Source organism: Pristiophorus japonicus, chromosome 2 (genome assembly GCF_044704955.1).
Source record: "Pristiophorus japonicus isolate sPriJap1 chromosome 2, sPriJap1.hap1, whole genome shotgun sequence".
NCBI lineage: Eukaryota > Metazoa > Chordata > Chondrichthyes > Pristiophoridae > Pristiophorus > Pristiophorus japonicus.
The window spans coordinates 297238347-297266149 of record NC_091978.1 but is presented as its reverse complement, the minus strand read 5'-3'; the positions used below and the strand labels follow the sequence as shown (position 1 = coordinate 297266149).

General features: G+C 47.8%; 1 protein-coding gene across 1 annotated transcript in view; it reads right to left on the bottom strand.

The window, feature by feature from the left end:
- Positions 1–1102: 1102 nt before the first annotated feature.
- Positions 1103–27803, bottom strand: part of dctn6 (dynactin subunit 6) — a 166292-nt gene continuing 139591 nt past the window's right edge. Inside the window, exon 7 of the mRNA XM_070871635.1 lies at positions 1103–4177. Within this exon, the coding sequence (XP_070727736.1) occupies positions 4079–4177 (99 nt within the window). The 3' untranslated portion in view covers positions 1103–4078. The remainder of the gene's footprint in view (positions 4178–27803) is intronic.

The window sequence follows — 27803 nt, the reverse complement described above, 5'->3', positions numbered from 1 at the left end:
TTCCCACAATCATTTGCTTTATTTTTCATATCCAAGCGGATAACCTCACATTTTCCCACATTGTATTCCACCTGCCAAATTTCTGCCCACTCGCTTCGCCTAGCTATATTCCTTTGCAGATTCTTTGTGTCTTCCTCATAACTTGGAAGTGGGATTAGAAAACAAGAGGGGACGACAGCCTCCAACTGCTGGCCAATGAGCCGCAGCACTTGTTCTTCGATGTCTAACAGCTGCTGGAGCTGAGGTTCACCCCACCTGTCCTCTGCTGCTCCCTCCTATTGTGGGCTATCTTGGCCTGCAAAAGAAAGGAATGTGTGTGAGTCAGAGTCCAGCTATGTGTCTTGGAGATATGCCTGCCGTCTTTGATTAGCTGTCAATGTAGGCAAGGCGTAAGATGAAGATGAGTTTGAGAAGGTGCAGATGTTTGGTGGGGGAGTGGTGGTTTGCGCAGTGTGCACAGACAGAGGTTCAGATGCCGGTATGTAGGACTTGAAGTATGTACTCACCTTGACCACCCGACTGAGGTCACTGAATTTCTTACAGCACTGTGTGAGGCTGCGTTCGACGAGACTACTGGCCGAAACCTCGCCTGCCACATCCCTCCACATGGCCCTGAAGATCTGGAGCTAGAGCCTCCTTCCACTTGCCAGCAAGAACGCTTCCCTACTTTGTTTGACTGCCCCCACCATTGCCTCCAATGCGGTGGCATTAAACCTACTCTCTCCCTTCAATCTGGATTAGGAGCAGCCATAGCCACAAGGTCTCTCAGTTGGTTTCAGATCACGTTCACTTGGAAGAATGGTGAAATTGAACAACTGCAGCTTGATAGAAGCTCCACTTTAAGAACTGCAATGAGCCAGTATGAAGAATTGAAGGATGATTGCTGAATACAAGTTACCTGAAATTCGGGAGCGCTGCAGTGGTAGCACCATTGAGGCCATTGGCGCTCGACTTACCGCTGCCCTTTGCCTAATTTAGAGGAAGTTAAGATTCCAATGCGCCTGCCGCTAAATTTTCAAAATTTTTAAAGTTAGCACCCTGTTTCTTCCCCAAACCATAAACCAACACAAGTACAAATGAAAAACAATCCAATTCATTTTTAAAACCACAAAGAACCATTAGGCCACTCAAAAATCGTAACCAGATGTAGAAATTCTTAAAATTATGTCTGCAATCAAAATGTAGCCAGACATTACAATCAATCTATAATTGTTTTCAGTAGGTGAAGCAGAGGGTGGTGAATCTTTGGAATTGTCTACCCCAAAAGGCTGTGGAGGCTCAGTCGTTGATTATATTCAAACAGTGATCAATAGATTTTTGGATATTAATAACAATAATAATATTTATATAGTGCCTTTAACAAAATAAAGTATCCCAAGGTGCTTCACAACAGTCTTACAACATGTTAGATATTGACAAGGGAGGGAAAGAAAGAAAAAGCGGGAGAAGTAAGTGTAAAAGAGGTAAAAGGCTGGGGTCTGAAGGACGCATAATATTACGGAAATCAAAGGATATGGGGATAGTGCAGGAAAGTGGAGTTGAAGTTAAGATCAGCCATGATCTTATTCAATGGCAGAGCAGGCTCAAGGGCCGAACGGCCTACTCCTGCTCCTATTTCTTATGTTCTTATGCCAACTATCTGCTTGTTATTCAATCGGTGCAGACACTTTTAGTTACAGGTAGCTATCATTTCTTGTTTGACCAAGGATACAGCCTATAGTATAGGAGATAGAAGGCACCATGTTGAAAATGGGATCAAGGAAACACAAAAACATAGGAAATAGGTGCAGGAGTACGCCATTCGGTCCTTCGAGCCTGCACCACCATTCAATAAGATCATGGCTGATCATTCACCTCAGTAACCCTTTCCTGCTTTCTCTCCATACCCCTCGATCCCTTTAGCCGTAAGGGCCATATCTAACTCCCTCTTGAATATATCAAATGAACTGGCCTCAACAACTCTTGCGGTAGGGAATTCCACAGGTTAACAACTCTGAGTGAAGAAGTTTCTCCTCATCTCAGTCTTAAATGGCTTCCCCTTATCTTTAGATGGTGTCCCCTGGTTCTGGACTTTCCCAACATCAGGAACATTCTTCCTGCATCTAACCTGTCCAGTCTCGTCAGAATTTTATGTGTTTCTATGAGATCCCCTCTCATCCTTCTAAACTCCAGTGAATACAGGCCCAGTCGATCCAGTCTCTCCTCATATGTCAGTCCTGTCAGTCCTGCCATCCCTGGAATCAGTCTGGTGAACCTTCGCTGCACTCCCTCAATAGCTAGAACGTCCTTCCTCAGATTAGGAGACCAAAACTGAACACAATATTCCAGGTGAGGCCTCACCAAGGCCCTGTACAACTGCAGTAATGCCTCCCTGCTCCTATACTCAAATCCCCTAGCTATGAAGGCCAACATACCATTTGCCTTCTTCACCACCTGCTGTACCTGCATGCCAACTTTCAATGACAGATGTACCATGACACCCAGGTCTCGTTGCACCTCCCCTTTTCCTAATCTGCCACCATTCAGATAATATTCTGCCTTCGTATTTTTGCCACCAAAGTAGATAACCTCACATTTATCCACATTATACTGCATCTGCCATGCATTTGCCCACTTACCTAACCTGTCCAAGTCACCCTGCAGCCTCTTAGTGTCCTCCTCACAGCTCACACCGCCACCCAGCTTAGTGTCATCTGCAAACTTAGAGATATTACATTCAATTCCTTCATCTAAATCATTAATGTATATTGTAAATAGCTGGGGTCCGAGCAGTGAGCCCTGTGGCACCCCATTAGTCACTGCCTGCCATTCTGAAAAGGACCCATTTATCCCGACACTGCAGCCTGTCTGCCAACCAGTTTTCTATCCACGTCAGTACATTACCCCCAATACCATGTGCTTTGATTTTGCACACCAATCTCTTGTGTGGGACCTTGTCAAAAGCCTTTTGAAAGTCCAAATACACCACATCTACTGGTTCTCCTTTGTCCACTCTACTAGTTACAGCCTCAAAAAATTCCAGAAGATTTGTCAAGCATGATTTCCCTTTCATAAATCCATGCTGACATAGACCGATCCTGTCACTGCTTTCCAAATGCGCTGCTATTTCATCCTTAATGATTGATTCCAACATTTTCCCCACTACTGATGTTAGGCTAACCGGTCTATAATTACCTATTTTCTCTCTCCCTCCTTTTTAAAAAAGTGGTGTTACATTAGCTACCCTCCAGTCCATAGGAACTGATCCAGAGTCGATAGACTGTTGGAAAATGATCACCAATGCATCCACTATTTCTAGGGCCACTTCCTTAAGTACTCTGGGATGCAGACTAACAGGCTCCGGGGATTTATCAGCCTTCAATCCCATCAATTTCCCTAACACAATTTCCCACCGAGTAAGGATTTCCTTCAGTTCCTCCTTCTCACTAGACCCTCGGTCCCCTAGTATTTCCGGAAGGTTATTTGTGTCTTCCTTCGTGAAGACAGAATCAAAGTATTTGTTCAACTGGTCTGCCATTTCTTTGTTTCCCATTATAAATTCAACTGAATCTGACTGCAAGGGACCGATGTTTGTTTTCACTAATCTTTTTCTCTTCACATATTTATAGAAGCTTTTGCAGTTAGTTTTTATGGTCCCAGCCAACATTAAAGATGCTAAAAAATATATCAGGTTTTGGCGCTTTAAACTTTAGTTTCTTCATGAAACATATTTTAATCGGGGGTGGGTCCTAATTTCATATGAAATATTTTGAGATTATAAACATGCTTGAAGTGTAGTCATTTGTCCATAACTAAGACTATCTACGTGATAAACATCTAACAATGATTACTTTATAAGAATGGGATTAACTGAGAAATATGAAAAAACCAAGAGGACATGAAGTTAATTGAATGGCGAAACCGAAATTTTTTTCACAATTGTTATGCCTAATTTCTATTCTTATTTTATTGCAAAGGACACATTACACACCTCAGTAAAAGGATTTTACATACAACTGTTTGTCTTATTGTGGCACAGATTACTGTTTTTAACAAGAATCTGGTTGACTCCTCTGCAGAACCCAGATTTTGGTTCTATTCAGTTCTTTATTGGAGTGGAGCTTCCTTTCACTGTTTTCTTCAGGTGATGATAATTAGGCAAAATCTTCATCAGGAAATCTAGCTGCAGAGTTTGTGGCTGTAAATAAAATGATTAGACACTAATTAAACAGGTATTCAGACACAGGATAACAGCTTTCTATGTTTCAAGCCATTGCATTTCATCATGTGGATAACCAACAGCAAAATTACATTTCAACAAAGAAAAATAAAATCCATTAAATTGCTACTGGATGTGAAAGTTCATTTCTTTTTGGTGCTGGTGTAGAAATATTTTTCCACATTTCACCCACTATCAGTATCAAGCTGCTATATAGTATGAGTCAAATGCAGAATAGAGATATCTTGACAGCTCCAACATTGGTGTACACTCTCTACAAGAAACTCCGCTTTTGCATAATTTTGAACTTCCATTTATAACTACCAAACTTAACACCTTGTATTTATATAGTGCCTTTAACATAGTAAAACGTCCCAAGGCACTTCACAGGAGTATTATAAGACAAAAAGTTTGACACCGAGACACATGAGGAGAAATTAGGGCAGGTGACAAAAAGCTTGATCAAAGAGGTAAGTTTTAAGGAGTGTTTTAAAGGAGGAAAGAGAGGTGGAGAGGTTTAGGCAGGGAATTCCAGAGCTTATGGCCTAGGCAACAGAAGGCACGGCAACCAAAGGATAAGCGATTATAATCAGGGATGCTCAAGAGGGCAGAATGAGAGGAGCGCAGACATCTCGGGGGGAGTTGTGTGGCTGAAGGAGATTACAGAGATAGGGAGGGGCGAGGCCATGGAGGGATCTGAAAACCAGGATGAGAATTTATGAAATCGAGGCAATGTAGGTCAGCAAGCACAAGGGTGATGGGTGAGCGGTCTTAGTGATGCCGCGGATATGTGGTCGAAAGCTCATTTCGGGCTCAAATGTGACACTATGGGCCCAAGTTTCCACATGATTTGCGCCCGATTTTTAGGAGCACCTGGTGGAGAACGGACTATCTTAGAAATCGCAATTCTCCACATTTAAGTTTTCTGCAGTTCTAGTCAGGTAGAACAGTTCGACTTTGGAACAGAATTTTTTCTTCAAAAGGGGGCGTGTCCGGCCACTGACGCCTGATTTGAAAGTTTCCACAGTGAAAACGTACTCCAAACTAACTTAGAATGGAGCAAGTGAAGATTTTTGTAGAACTGAAAAAACCTGTTCTACACATTAAAAAAATCAGGCGCAGGTTACAAATTAGGCGTCCAGAACGAGGTGGGGGGGAGGGGAAGGGAAGTCATTAAATTCTACAATAAATCCTTATTTATACTTCTACAAATATTATACAAATAAATCCAACCTGAATAAACATTTATAAGCAAAGAAAAGATTAAATAAACCATCTTCCTACCTGTGTGAAAGTGCTTCAGCCAGGGAGAATGCTGCAGGCGTTCTTTCCCGCGGGGGGTGGGGAAGGAAACAGCCGTTCATTCCCGCGGAGCGGGGGGGAGGGGGAAGGAGACAGTGAGAAGGCTGCAAGAAGCCTCAGTGCTGATGGCAATGTGCTTTTATTAAAAAATGTTCAAAAATTAAACAGCTACAAAGAACTACAAAAATGGCCGAGTGCCGATGTTTCCTTCACACTGCGCATGCGCGAACGCTCCAACGCGCAGCGTTGCCGGCAGGAAAAAACTAATTTAAATGGTACCCGCCCCCTCCTACTTACAAAATCGGCGCGAGTGTAGGCTCCGCCCCCTGGGCACCATGCCAAACAGACAAGGAGCTGCAGGGCGCTCCAGAATCGCGCGTTTTTTTTCCGCCGCCGTTTTAGGTGCGAAAAACGGGCGCCCAGCTCGTTTTTTAATCATGTGGAAACTTGGGCCCATAGGTTCTGAACAGTCTGGTTCAGCCTCAGACGAAGTTGGGGAGAGGGATGGAGTCTCCAATATTCAATTGGAGAAAAATTCTGCTCATCCAGAATTGTCGGACATGCAGTCTGAGAATTTAGAGACTGTGGTGGGCTTGAGAGAAGTGGTAGTGAGGTAGAGCTGGGTGTCATCAGCGTACATGTGGAAACTGACGCTGTGTTTTCAGATGGTGTCGCCAAGGAGCAACATGTGGATGAGAAATAGGAGGGGGCCAAGGATAGATCCTTGGGGGGCATTAGAGGTAATAATTAATAATCACAACTTTTATTTATATAGCGCCTTTAACGCAGTAAAACGTCCCAAGGCACTTCACAACAATTTTACAACACGTTTAGATAGATAAGAATGGAACTAGGCGAGTGCAGTCCCACCCAGCTGGACAACAGTGGAGAGGCGTTGCAGAAGAATAGAGTGGTTAACCATGTCAAAAGCTGCAGACAAGTCAAGAAGGACAAGGAGGGAAGAAATTGGAGAAAAATTCTGCTCATCCAGAACTGGATGTCGGATAGGCAGTCTGACAATTTAGAGACCGTGGAGGGCTCCAAGCATTGTGGAAATCTTGTAGAGTTATATCAAACTGTTCATCAGTGTCAAATAAGCATTTGAGCTGAGCAAGTGTTTCATAAGAATGGAAGAAGTAGGAGCAGGAGTATGCCATATAGCCTCTTGAGCCTGCTTCGCCATTCAATAAGATCACAGATGATCTTCAACCTCAATTAATTTCTTTTAAAAGCTACACAATTTGCTGGTGGTTTATCTTGTAAGTGTTCCTCTACAATTCGCCACCACTCCTGCTGTTGTGCATCTGTAAAGCATGCACTCCCATGATCCGCCACCAGAGAGCGCATCCCCTGAAGTCCCATAAGCTGGCCCCTAAGGCCTGTTCCTCATTCTGGAGTGTCTTAATAAAGACTGAGGTCACTGTTACTTTAAGCTCCATGTGTGCAGTCTCATCTGTGTTAGGAACACAACACCTGCCACAATGTAATATTTTTGTTTGGTGGTTGCACTTCACAAAATGGAAAATAGTTAGTCTCGGTTCCTAATGTTCCAAAGTGTGTGGAGGCGGAAGACGTGGCTATGAGTCTGCATGAATACTTTGCGTGTGATTTCACAGAAAAGAGGAGCGATGCAAAGATTGCAATCAGGGAGGAGGAGTGTGAAATATTAGATGAAATAAACAGAGAGAGAGGAAGTATTAAGGGGCTGAGCAGCTTTGAAAGTGGTTAAATCCCCAGGCCCTGATGAAATGTATCCCAGGCTGTTAAGAGGAGCAAAGGAGGAAGTAGCAGAGGTTCTGACGATCATTTTCCAATCTTCTCTGGCTACAGGTGTGGTGCCAGAGGACTGCTAATGTTGTACCATTGTTTACAAAGGGAGAAAAGGATAGACCAAGTAATTACAGGACAGTCAGCCTAACCTCGGTGGTGGGAAAATTATTGGATAAAATTCTGAAGGACAGGATAAACCTTAATTTAGAAAGACAAGGCTTAATCAAGGACAGCCAGCATGGATTTGTTGAGGGAAGATCGTGTCTGACTAACTTCATTGAATTTTTTGAAGAGGTAACACAGAGGGTCGATGAGGGCAGTGCATTTGATGTGGTGTAAATGGATCTTAGCAAGGCTTTTGCTAAGGTCCCACATGGCAGACTGGTTACAAAAGTAAAATGGCATCCAGGGCGAAGCGGCAAGTTTGATTCACAATTGGCTCAGAGTCAGGAAGCAAAGGGTAATGGTTGATGGGAGTTTCTGTGACTGGAAGAATATTTCCAGTGGGGTTCCACAGGGATCAGTACTAGGTCCCTTGCTTTTTGTGGTATGTATCAATGATTTAGACTTGAATGCAGGGGTATGAGTAAAGAAGTTTGCAGATGATACAAAAATAGGCTGTGTGGTTGATAATGAAAGCTGCAGACAGCAGGAGGATATCAATGAACTGGTCAGGTGGGCAGAACAGTGGCAAATGGAATTCAATCCGGAGAAGTGTGAGGTAATGCATTTGGGGAGGGCTAACAAGGCAAGGAAATAAACATTAAATGGTAGGTCACTAAGAAATGCAGATGGAACAAAGAGACCATGGAGTGCAGGTCCACAGATCTCTGAAAGTAGCAGACCAGATAGAAAAGGTGGTGAAGAAGGCATCCGGAAACACAGAAAATAGGTGCAGGAGCAGGCCATTCGGCCCTTCGAGCCTGCACCACCATTCAATAACATCATGGCTGATCATTCCCTCAGTACTCTTTCCTGTTTTCTCTCCATACCCCTTGATCCCCTTAGCCGTGAGGGCCATAATCTAACTCCCTCTTGAATATATCCAATGAACTGACATCAACAACTCTCTGCGGCAGGGAATTCCACAGGTTAACGACTCTCTGAGTGAAGAAATTTCTCCTCATCTCAGTCCTAAATGGTCTACCCCTTATCCTAAGACTAGGTCCCCTGGTTCTGGACTTCCCCAACATCGGGAACATTCTTCCCGCATCTAACCTGTCCAGTCCTGTCAGAATCTTATACGTTTCTATGAGATCCCCTCTCATCCGTTTCTATGAGATCCCCTCTCATCCTTCTAAACTCCAGTGAATAAAGGCCCAGTTGATCCAGTCTCCTCATATGACAGTCCAGCCATCCCTGGAATTAGTCTGGTGAACCTTCGCTGCACTCCCTCAATAGCAAGGACGTCCTTCCTCAGATTAGGAGACCAAAACTGAATACAATATTCCAGGTGAGGCCTCACCAAGGCCCTGTATAACTGCAGTAAGACCTCCCTGCTCCTATACTCAAATCCCCTAGCTATGAAGGCCAACATACCAGTTGCCTTCTTCACCGCCTGCTGCACCTGCATGCCAACCTTCAATGACTGATGAACCATGACACCCAGGTCGCGTTGCACCTCCCCTTTTCGTAATCTGCCGCCATTCAGATAATATTCTGCCTTTGTGTTTTTGCCCCCAAAATGGATAACCTCACATTTATCCACATTATACTGCATCTGCCATGCATTTGCCCACTCACCTAACCTGTCCAAGTCACCCTGCAGCCTCTTAACGTCCCCCTCACAGCTCACACCGCCACCCAGTTTAGTGTCATCTGTAAACTTGGAGATATTGTGCCAAATTAAGTTTATCTAAGGGTTAAGTCATGGCAGGGCAGATCGGACACGTGTTATGCTCCTCCTGTACAATGTGGGAAGTCAGGGACGCTTCCGGTGTCCCTGACGACTATGTGTGCGGGAAGTGCATCAGCCTCCAGCTCCTAACGGACTTGCGGCACTGGAGCTGAGGGTGGATTCACTCTGGAGCATGCACGATGCTGAGAATGATGTTAATAGCACGTTTAGCGAGTTGGTCTCACCGCGGGTAAAGGGTACACAGCCAGATAGTAAATGGGTGACCAACAGGAAGAGCAGTGCAAGGAAGGTAGTGCAGGGGTCCCCTGTGGCTATCCCCCTGGAAAACAGATACACCGCTTTGGGTACTGTTGAGGGGGATGACTCATCAGGGGAGGGCAGCAGCAGCCAAGTTCATGGCATCGTGGCTGGCTCTGTTGCACAGGAGGGCAGGAAAAAGAGTGGGAGAGCGATAGAGATAGGGGATTCAATTGTAAGGGGAACAGATAGGCGTTTCTGCGGCCGCAACCGAGACTCCAGGATAGTATGTTGCCTCCCTAGTGCAAGGGTCAAGGATGTCTCGGTGCGGGTGCAGAACATTCTGAAAAGGGAGGGTGAACAGCCAGTTGTTGTGGTGCACATAGGTCCAATGATATAGGTAAAAAACGGGATGAGATCCTACGAGACGAACTTAGGGAGCTAGGAGCTAAATTTAAAAGAAAGGACCTCAAAAGTAGTAATCTCAGGATTGCTACTGGTGCCACATGCTAGTCAGAGTAGGAATTGCAGGATAGCCCAGATGAATACGTGGCTTGAAGAGTAATGCAAATGGGAGGGATTCAAATTCCTGGGACACTGGAACTGGTTCTGGGGGAGGTGGGACCAGTACAAACCGGATGGTCTGCACCTGCACAAGGACCGGAACCAATGTCCTTGGGGGAGCGTTTGCGAGTGTTGTTGGGGAGGAGTTAATCTAACATGGCAGGGGGATGGGAACCTATGCAGGGAGACAGAGGGAAATAAAATGGAGGCAGAAGCAAAAGATAGAAAGGAGAATAGTAAAAGTGGAGGGCAGAGAAACCCAAGGCAAAAAACAAAAAGGGCCTCATTACAGCAAAATTCTAAAGAGGCAAAATGTGTTAAAAAGACAAGCCTGAAGGCTCTGTGCCTCAATACGAGGAGTATTCGGAATAAGGTGGATGAATTAATTGCGCAGATGGCAGTTAACGGATATGATGTAATTGGCATCACGAAGACATGACTCCAGGGTGACTAAGGCTGGGAACTCAACATCCAGGGGTATTCAACATTTAGGAAGGATAGGCAGAGAGGAAAAGGAGGCAGGGTGGCGTTGCTGGTTAAAGAGGAAATTAATGCAATAGTAAGGCGGGACATTAGCTTGGATGATGTGGAATCGGTATGGGTGGTGCTGCGGAATACCAAAGGGCAGAAAACGCTAGTGGGAGTTGTGTACAGACTACCAAACAGTAGTAGTGAGGTTGGGGACAGCATCAAACAAGAAATAAGGGATGTGTGCAATAAAGATACAGCAGTTATCATGGGCGACTTTAATCTACATATTGATTGGGCTAACCAAACTGATAGCAATGCGGTGGAGGAGGATTTCCTGGAGTGTATTAGGGATGGTTTTCTAGAGGAACCAACTGGAGAGCTGGCCATCCTAGACGGGGTGATATAGACATAGAAGGGACTAATTAGCAATCTTATTGTGCGAGGCCCCTTGGGGAAGGGTGACCATAATATGGTAGAATTCTTTATTAAGATGGAGAGTGACACAGTTAATTCGGAAACTAGGGTCCTGAACTTAAGGAAAGGTAACTTCGATGTATGAGGCGTGAATTGGCAAAGGGTTGACGGTGGATAAGCAATGGCAAACATTGAAAGATCACATGGATGAACTTCAGCAATTGTACATCCCTGTCTGGAGTAAAAATAAAACGGGGAAGTTGGCTCAACCGTGGCTAACAAGAGAAATTAAGGATAGTGTTAAAACCAAGGAGGCATATAAATTGGCTAGAAAAAGTAACAAACCTGAGGACTGGGAGAAATTTAGAATTCAATAGAGGAGGACTAAGGGTTTAATTAAGAGGGGGAAAATAGAGTACGAGAGGAAGTTTGCAGGGAACATAAAAACTGACTGCAAAAGCTTCTATAAATATGTGAAGAGAAAAAGATTAGTGAAGACAAATGTAGGTCCCTTACAGTCGGATTCAGTTGAATTTATAATGGGGAACAAAGAAATGGCAGACCAATTGAACAAATACTTCGGTTCTGTCTTCACGAAGGAAGACACAAATAACCTTCCGAATCTACTATGGGACAGTGGGTCTAGTGAGAAGGAGGAACTGAAGGATATCCTTATTAGGCGGGAAACTGTGTTAGGGAAATTGATGGGATTGAAGGCTGATAAATCCCCGGGGCCCGATAGTCTGCATCCCAGAGTACTTAAGAAAGTGGCCCTAGAAATAGTGGATGCATTGGTGATCATTTTCCAACAGTCTATCGACTCTGGATCAGTTCCTATGGACTGGAGGGTAGCTAATGTAACACCACTTTTTAAAAAAGGAGGGAGAGAGAAAACAGGTAATTATAGACCGGTTAGCCTGACATCAGTAGTGGGGAAAATGTTGGAATCAATCATTAAGGATGAAATAGCAGTGGATTTAGAAAGCAGTGACAGGATCGGTCCAAGTCAGCATGGATTTATGAAAGGGAAATCATGCTTGACGAATCTTCTGGAATTTTTTAAGGATGTAACTAGCAGAGTGGACAAGGGAGAACCAGTGGATGTGGTGTATTTGGACTTTCAAAAGGCTTTTGACAAGATCCCGCACAAGAGATTGGTGTGCAAAATCAAAGCGCATGGTATTGGGGGTAATATACTGACATGGATAGAGAACTGGTTGGCAGACAGGGACTAGTGGGGTGCCGCAGGGCTCAGTGCTGGGACCCCAGCCTTTATTAGTCGAGGCATAGAATACAAGAGCAAGGCAAGGATGTTATGCTTCAACTCTATGCAGCCAATTTTCTACATGGCCGACTTTTGGCGCAATTGTAGAGGTCCGTCTGATTTTTTAGTGACCGAATGCGCCCCCGATAAAGTTGCAAGTTTTGCGGGAATAAACTTTCATTTTGGAGTGGCGCAGATTGTCCTTAAGCTCTGTGGGTGGAGCTTAAGGTCAGCGCTGAAAAACAGGTTGCCATGATAACGAGGGACACACTGAAGGGCTGAGGCTGCAAAGTGAAACATACAAGATGCAGCAAGACATAAGCAATTGTAGAGCCCCGGTGCTGCTGCTATTCTGGGCCTAATGGCCCCCTGCCCTCGGTGCTGCTGCTATCCCGGGCCAAATGGCCCCCCTGCCCCCGGTGCCGCTGCTATCCCGGGCCGAATGGCCCCCGCCCCCAGTGCTGCTCCGATCCTGGGCTGAAAGCCCCCCCGCCCCTGGTGCCAAAATTTCACTCAGCACCGCTGAAACAATGGCGTCTGCTCTGCGCCAATTTTCTTAAGTTCAGGTAAAATTTTTCAGACTGCCGTTTTTGAAAAAATCCTAGATGGCCAAACTCACTTAAATAACCAGAAATGGTGCTGCCAGCAGCCGACACCCCCAGTGACATCAAAAAATCAGGAACTAAAAAAATCGGCCATAAGTAGTTTAGAATGACGCAGAACCTTTGCCGAAACTTGCAGATTGTAGACTGCTCCAAAAAATACAGCGGATGCCAAAAAAACGGCGGAAAATGTTGGCCAAAATTCAGCCCACAAAAACACTAGTAAGGCCACAGCTAGAGTACTGCCTGCAGTTCTGGTCACCACATGACAGGAAAGATGTGATTGCACTGGAGAGGGTACAGAGGAGATTTACGAGGATGTTGCTTGCTCTGGAAAATTTTAGCTTTGAGGAAAGAGTGAATAGGCTGGGTTTGTTTTCCTTGGAACAGAGGAGACGTTATTGAGGTGTATAAAATTATGAGGGGCTTAGGAAGGACCTATTTCCCTTGGCAGAGGGGTCAACAACCAGGGGACATCGATTTAAAGTAATTGGTAAGAGATTTAGAGGAGATATGAGGGGAAGTTTCTTCACCCCTCTGGTGGTGGGTGTCTGGAATTCATTGCCTGAAAGGGTGGTAAAGGTAGAAACTCTCACCATATTTAAGGAGTGCTTGGATGTGCATTTGAAGTGCTGTAACCTGCAGGGCTATGGACCAAGAATTGGAAAGTGGGATTAGGCTGGATAGCTGTTTGTTGGCTGGCACGGACACGATGGACTGAAATAGCTTCCTTCCATGCTGCAAATTTCTATGCTTCTATGAAAGCTCATCCAGGAACCAATAGCTCCAGCTGCTTAAGGGGTACTGAAAGGCATCTGAGGTTAGAAATATAGAAATTTACAGTACAGAAGGAGGCCATTTCGGCCCATCATGTCTGCGCCGGCTGACAAAGAGCTGCACGGCTCTTCGTCAACAGCCCTAAAGATTACATACAAACCCACGAACAATGATGGAAAGGCAAAGAGCACCCAGCCCAACCAGTCCATACCACTGCAACACCCCTTATACTAAAAACATCTACACTCCACCCCAACCGGAGCCATGTGATCTCCTGGGAGAGGCAAAAAACAGGTAAAAACCCAGGCCAATTTAGGGAGAAAAAAATCTGGGAAAATTCCTTCCCGACCCATCCAGACGATCGAAACTCGTCCAGGAGATCACCCTGGCGTATTCTATTCCCTACAGTACTTACCATTAATACTGCGTCGACCAACAAAAGTTCATCCAGTCTAATCCCAATTACCAGCTCGAGGTCCGTAACCCTGCAGTTTACGGCACTTTGGCCCCAAGTTTCCACATGATTTGCTCCTGATTTTTAGGAGCAACTGGTGGAGAATGGAGTATCTTAGAAATCGTAATTCTCCACATTTAAGTTTTCTGCAGTTCTAGTCAGGTAGAACAGTTTCACTTTTGAACAAAAATTTTTTTTCAAAAGGGGGCGTGTCCGGCCACTGACGCCTGATTTGAAAGTTTCCACAGTGAAAACGTACTCCAAACTAACTTAGAATGGAGCAAGTGAAGATTTTTGTAGGCCTGAAAAAACCTTGTCTACACATTAAAAAATCAGGCGCAGGTTACAAATTAGGCGTCGGGAATGAGGTGGGGGAGGGGGGAGGGTGGAAGGGAAGTCATTACATTCTACAATAAATCCTTAGTTATACTTATATAAATATTTTACAAATAATTCCAACCTGAATAAAAATTTATAAGCAAAGAATAAACCATGTTCCTACCTGTGTGAAAGTGCTTCAGGCAGGGAGAAGGCTGCAGAAAGCCTCACAAGTTGAGGCAGCCGTTCCCGACGGCAGGGGGGGGGGGGAGGCAGTGAGGGCTCGACCGACCGCAGCGGGGGGGAGGCAGGGAGAAGGCAGCCGTTCCCGACGGCATGGGGGGAGGGGGGGAGGCAGTAAGGGCCCGACCGACCGCAGCGGGGGGGGTGGAGGCAGGGAGAAGGCAGCTGTTCCCAACGGCATGGGGGGAGGGGGGGAGGCAGTAAGGGCCTGACCGATCGCAGCGGGGGGCAGGCAGGGAGGAGGCAGCCGTTCCCGACGGCATGGGGGGGCAGGGAGGCAGTAAGAGCCCGACCGACCGCAGCGGGGGGCAGGCAGGGAGGAGGCAGCCGTTCCCGACGGCATGGGGGGAGGCAGTGAGGGCCCGACCGACCGCAGCGAGGGGCAGGCAGGGAGGAGGCAGCCGTTCCCGACGGCAGGGGGGAGAGGCAGTGAGGGCCTGACCGACCGCAGCGAAGGGCAGGCAGGGAGGAGGCAGCCGTTCCCGACGGCAGGGGGGGGGGGGGGGGGAGGAGGCAGTGAGGGCCCGACCGACCGCAGCGGGGGGCAGGCAGGGAGGAGGCTGCAGGAAGCCTCAGAAGTTGAGGCAGCCATTCCCGACGGCAGCGGGGGGGGGGGGGGGGGGAGGAGGCCCCCTGCCGTCGGTCGGGCCCGTCGGGAAACGGCTGCCTCAACTTCTGAGGCTTCCTGCAGCCTTCTCACTGCTGCAAGAAGCCTCAGTGCTGATCATGGAAGGGCAATGTGGTTTTATTAAAAAATGTTAAAAATTGAACAGCTACAAAGAATTACAAAAATGGCCGAGTGCCAATGTTTCCTTCACACTGCGCATGCGCGAACGCTCCAACGCGCACGCGCAGGGTTGCCGGCACGAAAAAAACTCATTTAAATGGTACCCGCCCCCTCCTACTTACAAAATCGACGCGAGTGGTAGGCTCCGCCCCCCGGGCGCCGCGCCAAGCTGACATCGAGCTGCAAAGCGCTCGAGAATAGCGCGTTTGTTTTCAGGCACCATTTTCGGCGCGAAAAACGGGCGCCCAGCTCGGAGGGGCGCCTGTTTTGCCGCGTGTGAAAACTTGGGGCCTTTAAGTGCCCATCCAACCATCTCTTAAAAGTGGTGAGCGTTTTTGCATCCAACATTCTTCCAGGCAGTGAGTTCCAGATCCCCACAACCCTCTGCGTAAAGAAGCCCCCCTCTCAAATCACCTCTAAATCTTCCACCAACCACCTTAAAACTATGCCCCCTCGTAATAGCCCCCTCTGCCAATGGAAATAGACCCATACTATCCACGATATCCAGGCCGGCATTTCAAATTAACTCCTCCATTCTGGAAAGACCATTTCGAAATATGTACTTTATATTATCAATTTAGTTATTCAATATGTTAAACAGAAAATTATGTAGTTAGAAACATGCGATTAAACAACAAACATATAATCAATGATTAATAAGGTAGTTTGAATTATGCTTTTGGCATGGAAGCATGTTTTTTTTTAAAAACCTTGTCTGATGCTTGAGAAAACGACTGGGCATATGGACGCCACCTGCCCTAGATCCTACCATTGGTAGGTTTTTATTGACCCCCACTAGTTAGGAGATATGGGAAAGCAACTTGTACGGGTTAATGCTTGTTGATCATCAGGCATCATTTTCTATTATAAAAATGAGCCCATAACTTGTGTTCGGGGTAGAGAATAGTGTAACGAAGGCTTGTAATAACTATGCAGATGCTAGAATATAACTCTACCCCGAACACAACCTGGGTGAGTTTGGCTTTGTTTCTTAGTATTAGATTGTTGATTGGTAGCACTGTACCTGATTCTGTATTGTTCCAAATAAAAATATTCAATTGTTACCAAGTGGTCCGAGTCACACTTTCCTACCTCTTTCTGCAAGGAGGCACAACAGCCTTCTGTGGTCATTTAAATATAGCAGCCTGTATATTTTTGTAGAGCTACTGGAGATAACATTCATCTTAATAAAGAGCAGGGTTATTTTTGACTAGATTACAGTAATCAAATATCTTTAAACTAATACAACTACAGTCTACATATGGGAACTTCATCATCATCATCATAGGCAGTCCCTCGAAATGAGGATGACTTGCTTCCATGCCAAAAAGAGCTAAGTTCACAGGTGTTTCAATGAAGGACCTAATATTCCAGGTTCCGAACTACATGTTGAAGGGTGGAAGATGCCTGTGCGTGGATTTTTTTAACATGTGGTGGCCGTTGTACACCAGCCACCACACGGGCTTGACAGAGCTAGGTCTTGGTCCGGTGGCAAGGATTACCCACGACGATTGGAGACCAGTTCTGCTACACAGGCCTAGTGCGCACATATATCGCAGTGTGGGCTGGCCCGTGCTGCCACTGGGCCCTCGCCTCTTTTGGCTCCGAACTCACGCCTCTCCTGGGCCCCGATCACATCCCGCTCCTTTACCCCGACCTTGCCGCTATGGTTTGGCATTGAAGACAAAATCTTCTGACGAAAATACATTCTTAAAACTAATCTAAAAATTAGTAATCTTAATATTCTGATAGCAAATCCAATTAGGAAATATTTACAAGAACAGATACAACACAGTATTTTCATATTGATTGGACAAATCAAACTGGCAAAGGTAGCCTTGAGGAAGAATTCATAGATGTATGCAGGGTGGTTTCTTGGAACAATATGTTGTGGAACCAACCAGGGAGCAGGCTATTTTAGATCTGGTAATGTGTGATGAGATGGGATTAATTAATGATCTCATAGTAAAGGATCCTCTTGGGAAAAGTGATGCATGGTAGAATTTCAAATTCAGTTTGAGGGTGAGAAAGCTAGGTCTCAAACTAGTGTCCTGAACTTAAATAAAGGCAATTACAAAGGTTTGAAGGCAGAGTTGGCTAAAGTGGACTGGGAAAATAAATTAAAGGGTAAGACGGTAGATAACCAGTGGCAAACATTTAAGGAGATATTTCATAACTCCTAGCAAAGATATATGCAGAAAAAAAGACTCCAAGAGAAGAATGAACCATCTGTGGATAACTAAGGAAGTAAAGGATGGTATCAAATTGAAAACAATATTGAAATACAATATTTCGAAGTATAGTGGAAGGGCAGAGGATTGGGAATTTTTTAGAAACCAGCAAAGGACGACTAAAAAAATGACAAAGAGAGAGAAGATAGTGCATGAGAGTAAACTACAGGTATATAAAAAGGAAGCGAGTAGCTAAAGTAAATGTTGGTCCCTTAGAGGATGAGACTGGGGAATTAATAATGGGAAACAGCAGAGACTTTGAACAAATATTTTGTATAAGTCTTCATGGTAGAAGACACTAGTAATTAGCATGCCAAAAATTGATAATCAAGGGTCTATTGTTGGGTGTGGGAAACTTAAAACAATCACTATCACTGGAGAAAAAGTACAAGGCAAACTAATGGGATTAAAGGTGGACAAGTCCTCTGGACCCGATGGCCTACATCCTAGGGTTTTAAAAGAAGTGGCTGCAGAGATAGTGGATGCATTGGTTGTAATCTACCAAAATTCCCTGGATTCTGGAGGGATCCCAGTGGATTGGAAAACCGCAAATGTAACGCCCTTTTTAAGAAAGGAGGGAAACAGAAAGCAGGAAACGATAGATCAGTTAGCCTAACTTCTATCATTGTGAAAATACTGGAGTCCATAATTAAAGAAATAGTAGCAGAACATTTAAAAAATCATAATGCAGTCAAGAAAAGTCAGCATGGTTTTATGAAAGGGAAATCATGTTTGACAAATTTGCTGGAGTTCTTTGAGGATGTAACGTATATTTGGATTTCCAGAAGGCATTCGATAAAGTACCACATAAAAGGTTATTGTACAAGATAAGAACTCTCAGGTTCGAGGGTAATATATTAGCACGGATCGAGGATTAGCTAACTAACAGAAAAGAGAGAGTCGGGATAAATGGGTTATTTTCAGGTTGGCAAATTGTAACTAGTGGGGTGTCACAGGGATCAGTGCTGGGGCCTCAACTATTTATAATCTTCATGAATGACTAGGATGAAGGGACCGTGTGTAATGTAGCCAAATTTGCTGATGATACAAAGATAGGTGGGAAAGCAAGTTGTGAGGAGGACGCAAAGAATCTGCAAAGGGATATAGATAGGCTAAGTGATTGGGCAAAAATTTAGCAGATGAAATATCATGTGGGAAAATGTGAGGTTATCCACTTTGGAAGGAAAAATAAAAAAGCAAATTATTATTTAAACGGGGAGAGATTACAAAATGCTGCAGTATAGAGGGATCTGGGGGTCCTTGCACATGAAACTCAAAAAGTTAGAATGCAGGTACAGTAAGTAATTAGGAATGCAAATGAAATGTTGGCCTTTATTACAAAGGGGATGGAGTATAAAAGTAAAGAAGTCCTGCTACAACTGTACAGGATGTTGGTGAGACCAGACCTGGAGTACTGCATATGTATTGGTCTACTTATTTAAAGAGGGATATAATTGTGTTGGAGAACATAAGAACATAAGAATTGGGAACAGGAGTAGGCCATCTAGCCCATCGAGCCTGCTCCGCCATTCAACAAGATCATGGCTGATCTGGCCGTGGACTCAGCTCCACTTACCCGCCCGCTCCCCAAAACCCTTAATTCCCTTATTGATTAAAAATCTTTTTATCTGTGATTTGAATACATTCAATGAGCTAGCCTCAACTGCTTCCTTGGGCAGAGAATTCCACAGATTCACAACCCTCTGGGAGAAGAAATTCCTTCTCAACTCGGTTTTAAAGTGGCTCCCCCGTATTTTGAGGCTGTGCCCCCTAGTTCTAGTCTCCCCCACCAGTGGAAACAACCTCTCTGCCTCTATCTTGTCTATCACTTTCATTATTTTAAATGTTTCTATAAGATCATCCCTCATCCTTCCGAACTCCAACGAGTAAAGACCCAGTCTACTCAATCTATCATCATAAGGTAACCCCCTCATCTCCGGAATCAGGAGAGAGAGCGACAGGGGGCAGGAGAGAGAGAGCGACGGGGGGCAGGAGAGAGAGCGCGACGGGGGGGCAGGAGAGAGAGAGCGACGGGGGGCAGGAGAGAGAGAGAGAGAGCGACGGGGGGCAGGAGAGAGAGAGAGAGAGCGACGGGGGGCAGGAGAGAGAGAGAGAGAGCGACGGGGGGCAGGAGAGAGAGAGAGAGAGCGACGGGGGGCAGGAGAGAGAGCGCGACGGGGGGGCAGGAGAGAGAGAGCGACGGGGGGGCAGGAGAGAGAGAGCGACGGGGGGGCAGGAGAGAGAGAGAGAGCGACGGGGGGCAGGAGAGAGAGAGAGAGAGCGACGGGGGGCAGGAGAGAGAGAGCGACGGGGGGGCAGGAGAGAGAGAGCGACGGGGGGGCAGGAGAGAGAGAGCGACGGGGGGGCAGGAGAGAGAGAGCGACGGGGGGCAGGAGAGAGAGAGAGAGCGACGGGGGGGCAGGAGAGAGAGAGCGACGGGGGGGGCAGGAGAGAGAGAGCGACGGGGGGGGCAGGAGAGAGAGAGCGACGGGGGGGGCAGGAGAGAGAGAGCGACGGGGGGCAGGAGAGAGAGAGCGACGGGGGGGCAGGAGAGAGAGAGCGACGGGGGGACAGGAGAGAGAGAGCGACGGGGGGGCAGGAGAGAGAGAGCGACGGGGGGGCAGGAGAGAGAGAGCGACGGGGGGCAGGAGAGAGAGCGACGGGGGGGCAGGAGAGAGAGAGCGACGGGGGGCAGGAGAGAGAGAGCGATGGGGGGCAGGAGAGAGAGAGCGATGGGGGGGCAGGAGAGAGAGAGCGACGGGGGGCAGGAGAGAGAGCGACGGGGGGCAGGAGAGAGAGAGCGACGGGGGGGCAGGAGAGAGAGAGAGAGCGACCGGGGGGGGGGATAGAGAAAGAGCAACTGCGGGTGGGAAGAGAGCACGAGAACCGAGTTGAGAAGGAATTTCTTCTCCCAGAGGGTTGTGAATCTGTGGAATTCTCTGCCCAAGGAAGCAGTTGAGGCTAGCTCATTGAATGTGTGAAGAAAATTAAGAAAGAGAATGAGTGGGGAAGGGGAGGGGAAGAGATTCAACGACTGGGGGGGTTGGGAAAGCGAGAGAGCGACTGGGAGGGGGGAAAGATGACAGAGGGCCGAGGGGGTGGAGAAAGATCAGGGTGGGGGGGAGGGAAAAGAGAGCGAGCAATTGGGGTGGGGAAGAGAGAGAGCGACTGGCGTTGGGGGGGGTAAGAGAGAGTGACTGGGGGGAGAAGAGCGCGCGCGCCTGAGGAGGGGGGAGTAGAACAGAGAGAGCGACCCGGACAAGGGGGAGGGGGAAGAGGGAGAGCGAGTTGGGGGGGGGGGGGGTGGCGGGAAAGAGAGAATGACTTGGGGGAGAATAGAGAGCGCGACTGGGAGAGAAAAGAGTGAACGATTGGGAGGGAGGAGAGAGAGAGGGTGACTGGTTGGGCGGGGGGGGGGGGCGGGGGGTGGTTGGGGGGAGAGAATGACTTTGGGGGAGAAAAGAGAGAGAGAGAGAGCGACCGGGTGGGGAAGAGAGAGAGCGACTGGTGGAGGAAGAGACAGAGCGACTTTGGGTGGTGGGGGGGAGGAAAGAGTTAGAGCAACGGGTGGGTAAGATAAGAGAGAACAGCCGGGGGGGGGCAGTTGAGAGAGAGCAACTGGGATGGGTGGGGAAGGAGAGGGAGACTGTGGGGGAGGGGAAGTGAGAGAGCGACTGGGAGGGTGGAAGAAAAAGAGGGCGGGGGGGCAGAAGAGGAGAGAGAACAATTGGGGGGGGGAGGGAAAGAGAGAACGACTGGGGGGAGGACAGAGAGGGCGACTGGTGGTGGGGTGGGGGGGGGGGGGAAAAGAGAGAGAGAGCGACTTGTGGGGGGGGGGGTGAGCAAGATAGTGTGACTGAGGGGCTGGGGGAAAGAGAGAGCGACGGCTGGGGGGTAAGCAAGAGAGTGTGTTACTTGGGGCGGGGCGGTGGGGGGTGTAGGGTGGGGGAAGAGAGCGACTGGATGGAGGAAAGAGGGCGACTGGTGGGCGAAGAGACAGAGCGACTTTGCGGGGGGGCGGGGTGGGAAGAGAGAGGGCAACTTAGGGAAGAGAGTGCGACTGGAAGGAGGGGGAAAGGGTGAGTGTGAAGGTGGGGGGGAGAAAGAGAGAGCGACTGGACAGAGAAGGGAGAGAGCGACTATCGGGGGGGGGAGGGAAGACAGAGCGCGGCGGGGGTAGGGAGGGTGGAATCGAGAGTGTGACCGGGGCGGGGGGTGAAGAGAGAGCGCGAGTGGGGGAAGCGGGGGGAGAGGGAAGAGAGAGAGCAATTGGGGGGAGAAGATAGAAAGCGACTGGGAAGCGGGTTGGAAGAGAGCGTTCGGGGCAGGGGTGGGGAAGAGAGAGTGAGTGTGGGGTGGGGGAGTAGGGCAGAGAGAGCGCGACTGGGGGGGAAAGACAGAGAGCGATTGGGGAAATGGGTGGGATGAGAGAGAGCGACGGGGGGGGATTGGGGGAAGAGAGCGCGACTGGGGAGGGAGAAAAGAGAGTGTGACTTGGGGTGGGGGGGGGAGAGAGAGCGCGACGGGGATGGGAGGGATGAGAGGGCGCAACTTGGTGGTGGGTGGGAGAAAGAGAGTGCGCGACTGGGGGAGTGGAAGAGAGAGAGAGTGACGGGGGGATGGAAGAGAGAGAGAGCGACGGAGGTTGTGGGGAAGAGTGAGTTGGGGTGGGGGAGGTAAAGAGAGAACACAACCGGGGGCGGGGAGGGAGAGAGCGACTGGGGGGAGGGGGGCAAAGAAAGAGAGCGACAGGGTTGGGGGAAGAGAAGAGAAGAGAGCGCGACTGGGAGGGGTGTGGAGAGAGCGACTGGGAGGGGTGTGGAGAGAGCAACTGGGATGGGAAAAGAAGAGAGCGACTGGTGGGGGGGGGGGGGGTGAAAGAGAGACAGCTACTTGGGGAGAAGAGAGCAACTGGGGGGGGGGGGGGGGGCGGGGGAGATGAGAGAGCGCAGCTGGGAGGAGGAGAGTGTGTGACGGGGGGTGGGGAGAGAGGGGGATGGGGTAGGCAAGAGAGAGAGAGACTGGGGGGGGGCGAGGGTAAGAGAGAGGGTGACTGCGGGGGGGGGGTGGGAGAGAGAGAGAGCGCCTGGGGGTGGGGGAGGAAGAGAGAGAGTGAATGGGGTGAGGGAAGAGACGGAGCGACTCGGGGGGGGGGGGGAAAGAGAGCACGACTGGGGCAGGGGGAAGAGAGACCGACTTGTGGGGGGATGGGGGGGGGAAGAAGGGAGAGAGCCACTGTGGGGAGGAGAGAGCGACTATGAGGGGTGAGGCGAAGCGAGCGTGACAGCGGGGTGGGGGGTGGGGAAAGAGTGAGTGTGCCTGGGGCGGGGTGGGGGGGGTGAAGTGGGAGAACGATTGAGGGGGTGGTGGGGTAAGCGAGAGAGCGACTGGGGGGAGAAAAGAGAGAGCGACTGGTGGGTGGGGAGAAAAGAGAGAGCAACTGATGGGTGGGGAAGAGAGAGAGGGAGAGCGACTGGTGGGGCAGAAGAGAGAGAAAGTGACAGGGCGGGGGGGAAAAAGAGAGAGAGACTGGTGAGGGATGGGGGGGGGGGAAGAGAGAGCGACTAGGGTTTAGGAGAGAGACAGCGATTGAGGGGGTAGAGAAGAGAGAGCGACTGGGGGGGTAGAAGAGAGAGAGTGACTGGGGAGGGGTGGCAGAAGAGAGAGTGCGAATGGGGGAGGACGCCAGAGAACGATTGGGCGGAGAAGGGAGAGCGCGACTGTGGGGATGGGGAAGAGAGAGAGAGAGTGACCAGGGGAATGGGGAAGAGAGAGAGTGACCGGGGGAATGGGGAAGAAGAGAGAGACCGACTGGTGGCTGGGGAAGAGAGAGAGCGACTGGGGGGATGGGGTGATTGGGGGAAGGAATAAAGAGAGTGACTGGAGGAGGAAGAGAGAGTGATGGGGGAGGGGGGGAAATAGAGATAGCGATTGGGGGAGGAGAGAGCGACTGGGCGGAGAATGGAGAGAGTGACTGGGTAGAGAAGGGAGAGCGATTAGGGGGGTGGGGAAGAGAGAGGGGGACTGGGGGGGAGGGGGAAGAGAGAGAGGCACATAAAAGGTCACTGCACAAGATAAAAGTTCACAGGATTGGGGATAATATATTAGCATGGATTAAGGATTGGCTAATGAACAGAAAACAGAGAGTCGGGATAAACGGGTCATTTTCCCATTGCTGCAGGGATTGGTGCTGGGGCCTCAACTATTTACAATCCATATTATTGATTTGGATGAAAGGACAGAGTGTAATATAGCCAAGTTTGCTGACGAAACAATGATGGGTGGGAAAGTAATTTGTGAGGACATAAAAAATCTGCAAAAGGAAATAAGACAGGCCAAGTGATTGGGCAAAAATTTGGCAGATGGAGTATAATGTAGGAAAATGTGAGGTTATCCACTTTGGCAGAAAAAAAAATGGAGAAAAATTGCCAAGTGCTTCAGTACACAGGGATCTGTGGGTCCTTGTGCATGAAACACAAAAAGTTAGTATGCAGGTACAGCAAGTTATCAGAATGGCAGATGGAGTATAATGTGGGGAAGTGTGAGGTTATCCAGTTTGGCAGAACAAATAAAAAGGCAAATTATTATTTAAATGTAGAAAAATTACAAAATGCTGCAGTACAGAAGGACCTGGGGGTCATTGTGCATGAACACAAAAAGTTAGTATGCAGGTACAGCAAGTTATCAGGAAGGCAAATGGAATGTCGGCCTTTATTGCAACTGGAGTATAAAAGCAGCAAAGTCCTGCTACAACTGTAAAGGGTATTGGTGAGGCCACACCTCGGAGTAATATGTACAGTATTGGTCTCCTTATTTAAGGAGGGATATACTTGCATTGGAGGCAGTTCAGAGAAGGTTGACGAGGTTGATTCCTGAGATGAAGGGTTTGATTTATGAAGAAAGGTTGAGTAGGTTGAGCCGATACTCATTGGAGTCAAGAAGAATGAGAGGTGATCTTATTAAAACATGTAAGATAATGAGGGGCCATGGGGAATCTAGAACTAGGGGCCATAGTTTCAGAATAAGGATTCACCCATTTAAAACTGAGATGTGGAGGAATTTCTTCTCTCAGAGGGTTGTAAATCTGTGGCATTCTCTGCCCCAAAGAGCTGTGGAGGCTGGGTCATTGAATATATTGAAGGCGGAGATAGACAGATTTTTGAGCGATGAGGGTGTAAAGGATTACAGGGAGCGGGCAGGGAAGTGGAGCTGATCCCATGATCAGATCAGCCATGATCTTATTGAATGGCGGAGTAGGCTCGAGGGGTAAGTGGCCTACTCCTGCTCCTATTTCTTATGTTCTTATGAGAGAGAGAGGGGGAAAGAGAGTGAGATAGAGAGAGGGGCAGAAAGAGAGTGAAAGAAAGAGACTGGCACAGAGGGCAAGAGAAACTGGAATAGAAAGAAAGAGAGAGAGATATAGAATGGTGCCGAGGTGGAGAGAGAGTGGGACAGAGGGGGAGAGAGAGAGAGAGAGGGGGAGGAAGGGAGAGAGATGGAAGAAGAGACTGGTATAGAGGGGGAAGAGAGTGAGAGACAGAGGGGGAAAGAGAGAATGGGACAGAGACTAAGAAAGAGTGTGAGACAGAGAGGGGGAGAATGTAGGGGGTATAATTAAGAAGTTTGCAGATGATACTAAAATCGGCTGTGTGCTTGATAATGAAGAAGAAAGCTGTAGACTGTAGGAAGATAGCAATGAACTGGTCGGTGGGCAAGACAATGGCAAATGGAATTCAATCCGGATAAGTGTGAGGTAATGATATTGGGGAGGGCTAACAAAGCAAGGGAATACACATTAAATGTGTCATGTATGTACATGCTGTTTGTAGCCACCAGATGGTGTCATTGTTGGAGGCCACTGTGCAGCACGCACATGGTGCTGCTCTGGTGTAAAAGGCCAGCCCTTTTGTGAGTCAGGCACTTTGGGCCATAATAAAGCATAGCAAAGGGTGTACCTTGTTCAGTTAAACAGTACTCAGTCTCTACCTTTATTGCATACATAACATTTGGCAATGAGAATACAAGAATCTTTGTTTGCAAAATGAGCACGAAATCTACTCATGCCGAGTGATCCAACAGAGAAAACATACGAGGAAACATAGAAACATAGAAAATAGGTGCAGGAGTAGGCCATTCGGCCCTTCTAGCCTGCACCGCCATTCAATGAGTTCATGGCTGAACATTCAACTTCAGTACCCCATTCCTGCTTTCTCGCCATACCCCTTGATCCCCCTAGTAGTAAGGACCTCATCTAACTCCTTTTTGAATATATTTAGTGAATTGGCCTCAACAACTTTCTGTGGTAGAGAATTCCACAGGTTCACCACTCTCTGGGTGAAGAAGTTCCTCCGCATCTCGGTCCTAAATGGCTTACCCCTTATCCTTAGACTGTGACCTCTGGTTCTGGACTTCCCCAACATTGGGAACATTCTTCCTGCATCTAACCTGTCTAACCCCGTCAGAATTTTAAATGTTTCTATGAGGTCCCCTCTCATTCTTCTGAACTCCAGTGAATACAAGCCCAGTTGATCCAGTCTTTCTTGATAGGTCAGTCCCGCCATCCCGAGAATCAGTCTGGTGAACCTTCGCTGCACTCCCTCAATAGCAAGAATGTCCTTCCTCAGGTTAGGAGACCAAAACTGTACACAATACTCCAGGTGTGGCCTCAACAATGCCCTGTACAACTGTAGCAACACCTCCCTGCCCCTGTACACAAATCCCCTTGCTATGAAGGCCAATATGCCATTTGCTTTCTTAACCACCTGCTGCACCTGCATGCCAACCTTCAATGACTGATGTACCATGACACCCAGGTCTCTTTGCACCTCCCCTTTTCCTAATCTGTCACCATTCAGATAATAGTCTATCTCTCTGTTTTTACCACCAAAGTGGATAACCTCACATTTATCCACATTATACTTCATCTACCATGCATTTGCCCACTCACCTAACCTATCCAAGTCGCTCTGCAGCCTCACAGCATCCTCCTCGCAGCTCACACTGCCACCCAACTTAGTGTCATCCGCAAATTTGGAGATACTACATTTAATCCCCTCATCTAAATCATTAATGTACAGTGTAAACAGCTGGGGCCCCAGCACAGAACCTTGCGGTACCCCACTAGTCACTGCCTGCCATTCTGAAAAGTACCCATTTACTCCTACTCTTTGCTTCCTGTCTGACAACCAGTTCTCAATCCATGTCAGTACACTACCCCCAATCCCATGTGCTCTAACTTTGCACATCAATCTCTTGTGTGGGACCTTGTCGAACGCCTTCTGAAAGTCCAAATATACCACATCAACTGGTTCTCCCTTATCCACTCTACTGGAAACATCCTCAAAAAATTCCAGAAGATTTGTCAAGCATGATTTCCCTTTCACAAATCCATGCTGACTTGGACCTATCATGTCACCTCTTTCCAAATGCACTGCTGTGACATCCTTAATAATTGATTCCATCATTTTACCCACTACCGATGTCAGCCTGACCGGTCTATAATTCCCTGTTTTCTCTCTCCCTCCTTTTTTAAAAAGTGGGGTTACATTGGCTACCCTCCACTCCATAGGAACTGATCCAGAGTCAATGGAATGTTGGAAAATGACTGTCAACGCATCCACTATTTCCAAGGCCACCTCCTTAAGTACTCTGGGATGCAGTCCATCAGGCCCTGGGGATTTATCGGCCTTCAATCCCATCAATTTCCCCAACACAATTTCCCAGCTAATAAGGATTTCCCTCAGTTCCTCCTCCTTACTAGATCCCCCGACCCCTTTTATAACCGGAAGGTTGTTCGTGTCCTCCTTCGTGAATACCGAACCAAAGTACTTGTTCAATTGGTCCGCCATTTCTTTGTTCCCCGTTATGACTTCCCCTGATTCTGACTGCAGAGGACCTACGTTTGTCTTTACTAACCTTTTTCTCTTTACATACCTATAGAAACTTTTGCAATCCGTCTTAATGTTCCCTGCAAGCTTCTTCTCATACTCCATTTTCCCTGCCCTAATCAAACCCTTTGTCCTCCTCTGCTGAGTTCTAAATTTCTCCCAGTCCTCAGGTTCGCTGCTATTTCTGGCCAATTTGTATGCCACTTCCTTGGCTTTAATACTATCCCTGATTTCCCTTGATAGCCACGGTTGAGCCACCTTCCCTTTTTTATTTTTATGCCAGACAGGAATGTACAATTGTTGTAGTTCATCCATGCGGTCTCTAAATGTCTGCCATTGCCCATCCACAGTCAACCCCTTAAGTATCATTCGCCAATCCATCCCAGCCAATTCACGCCTCATACCTTCAAAGTTAGCCTTCTTTAA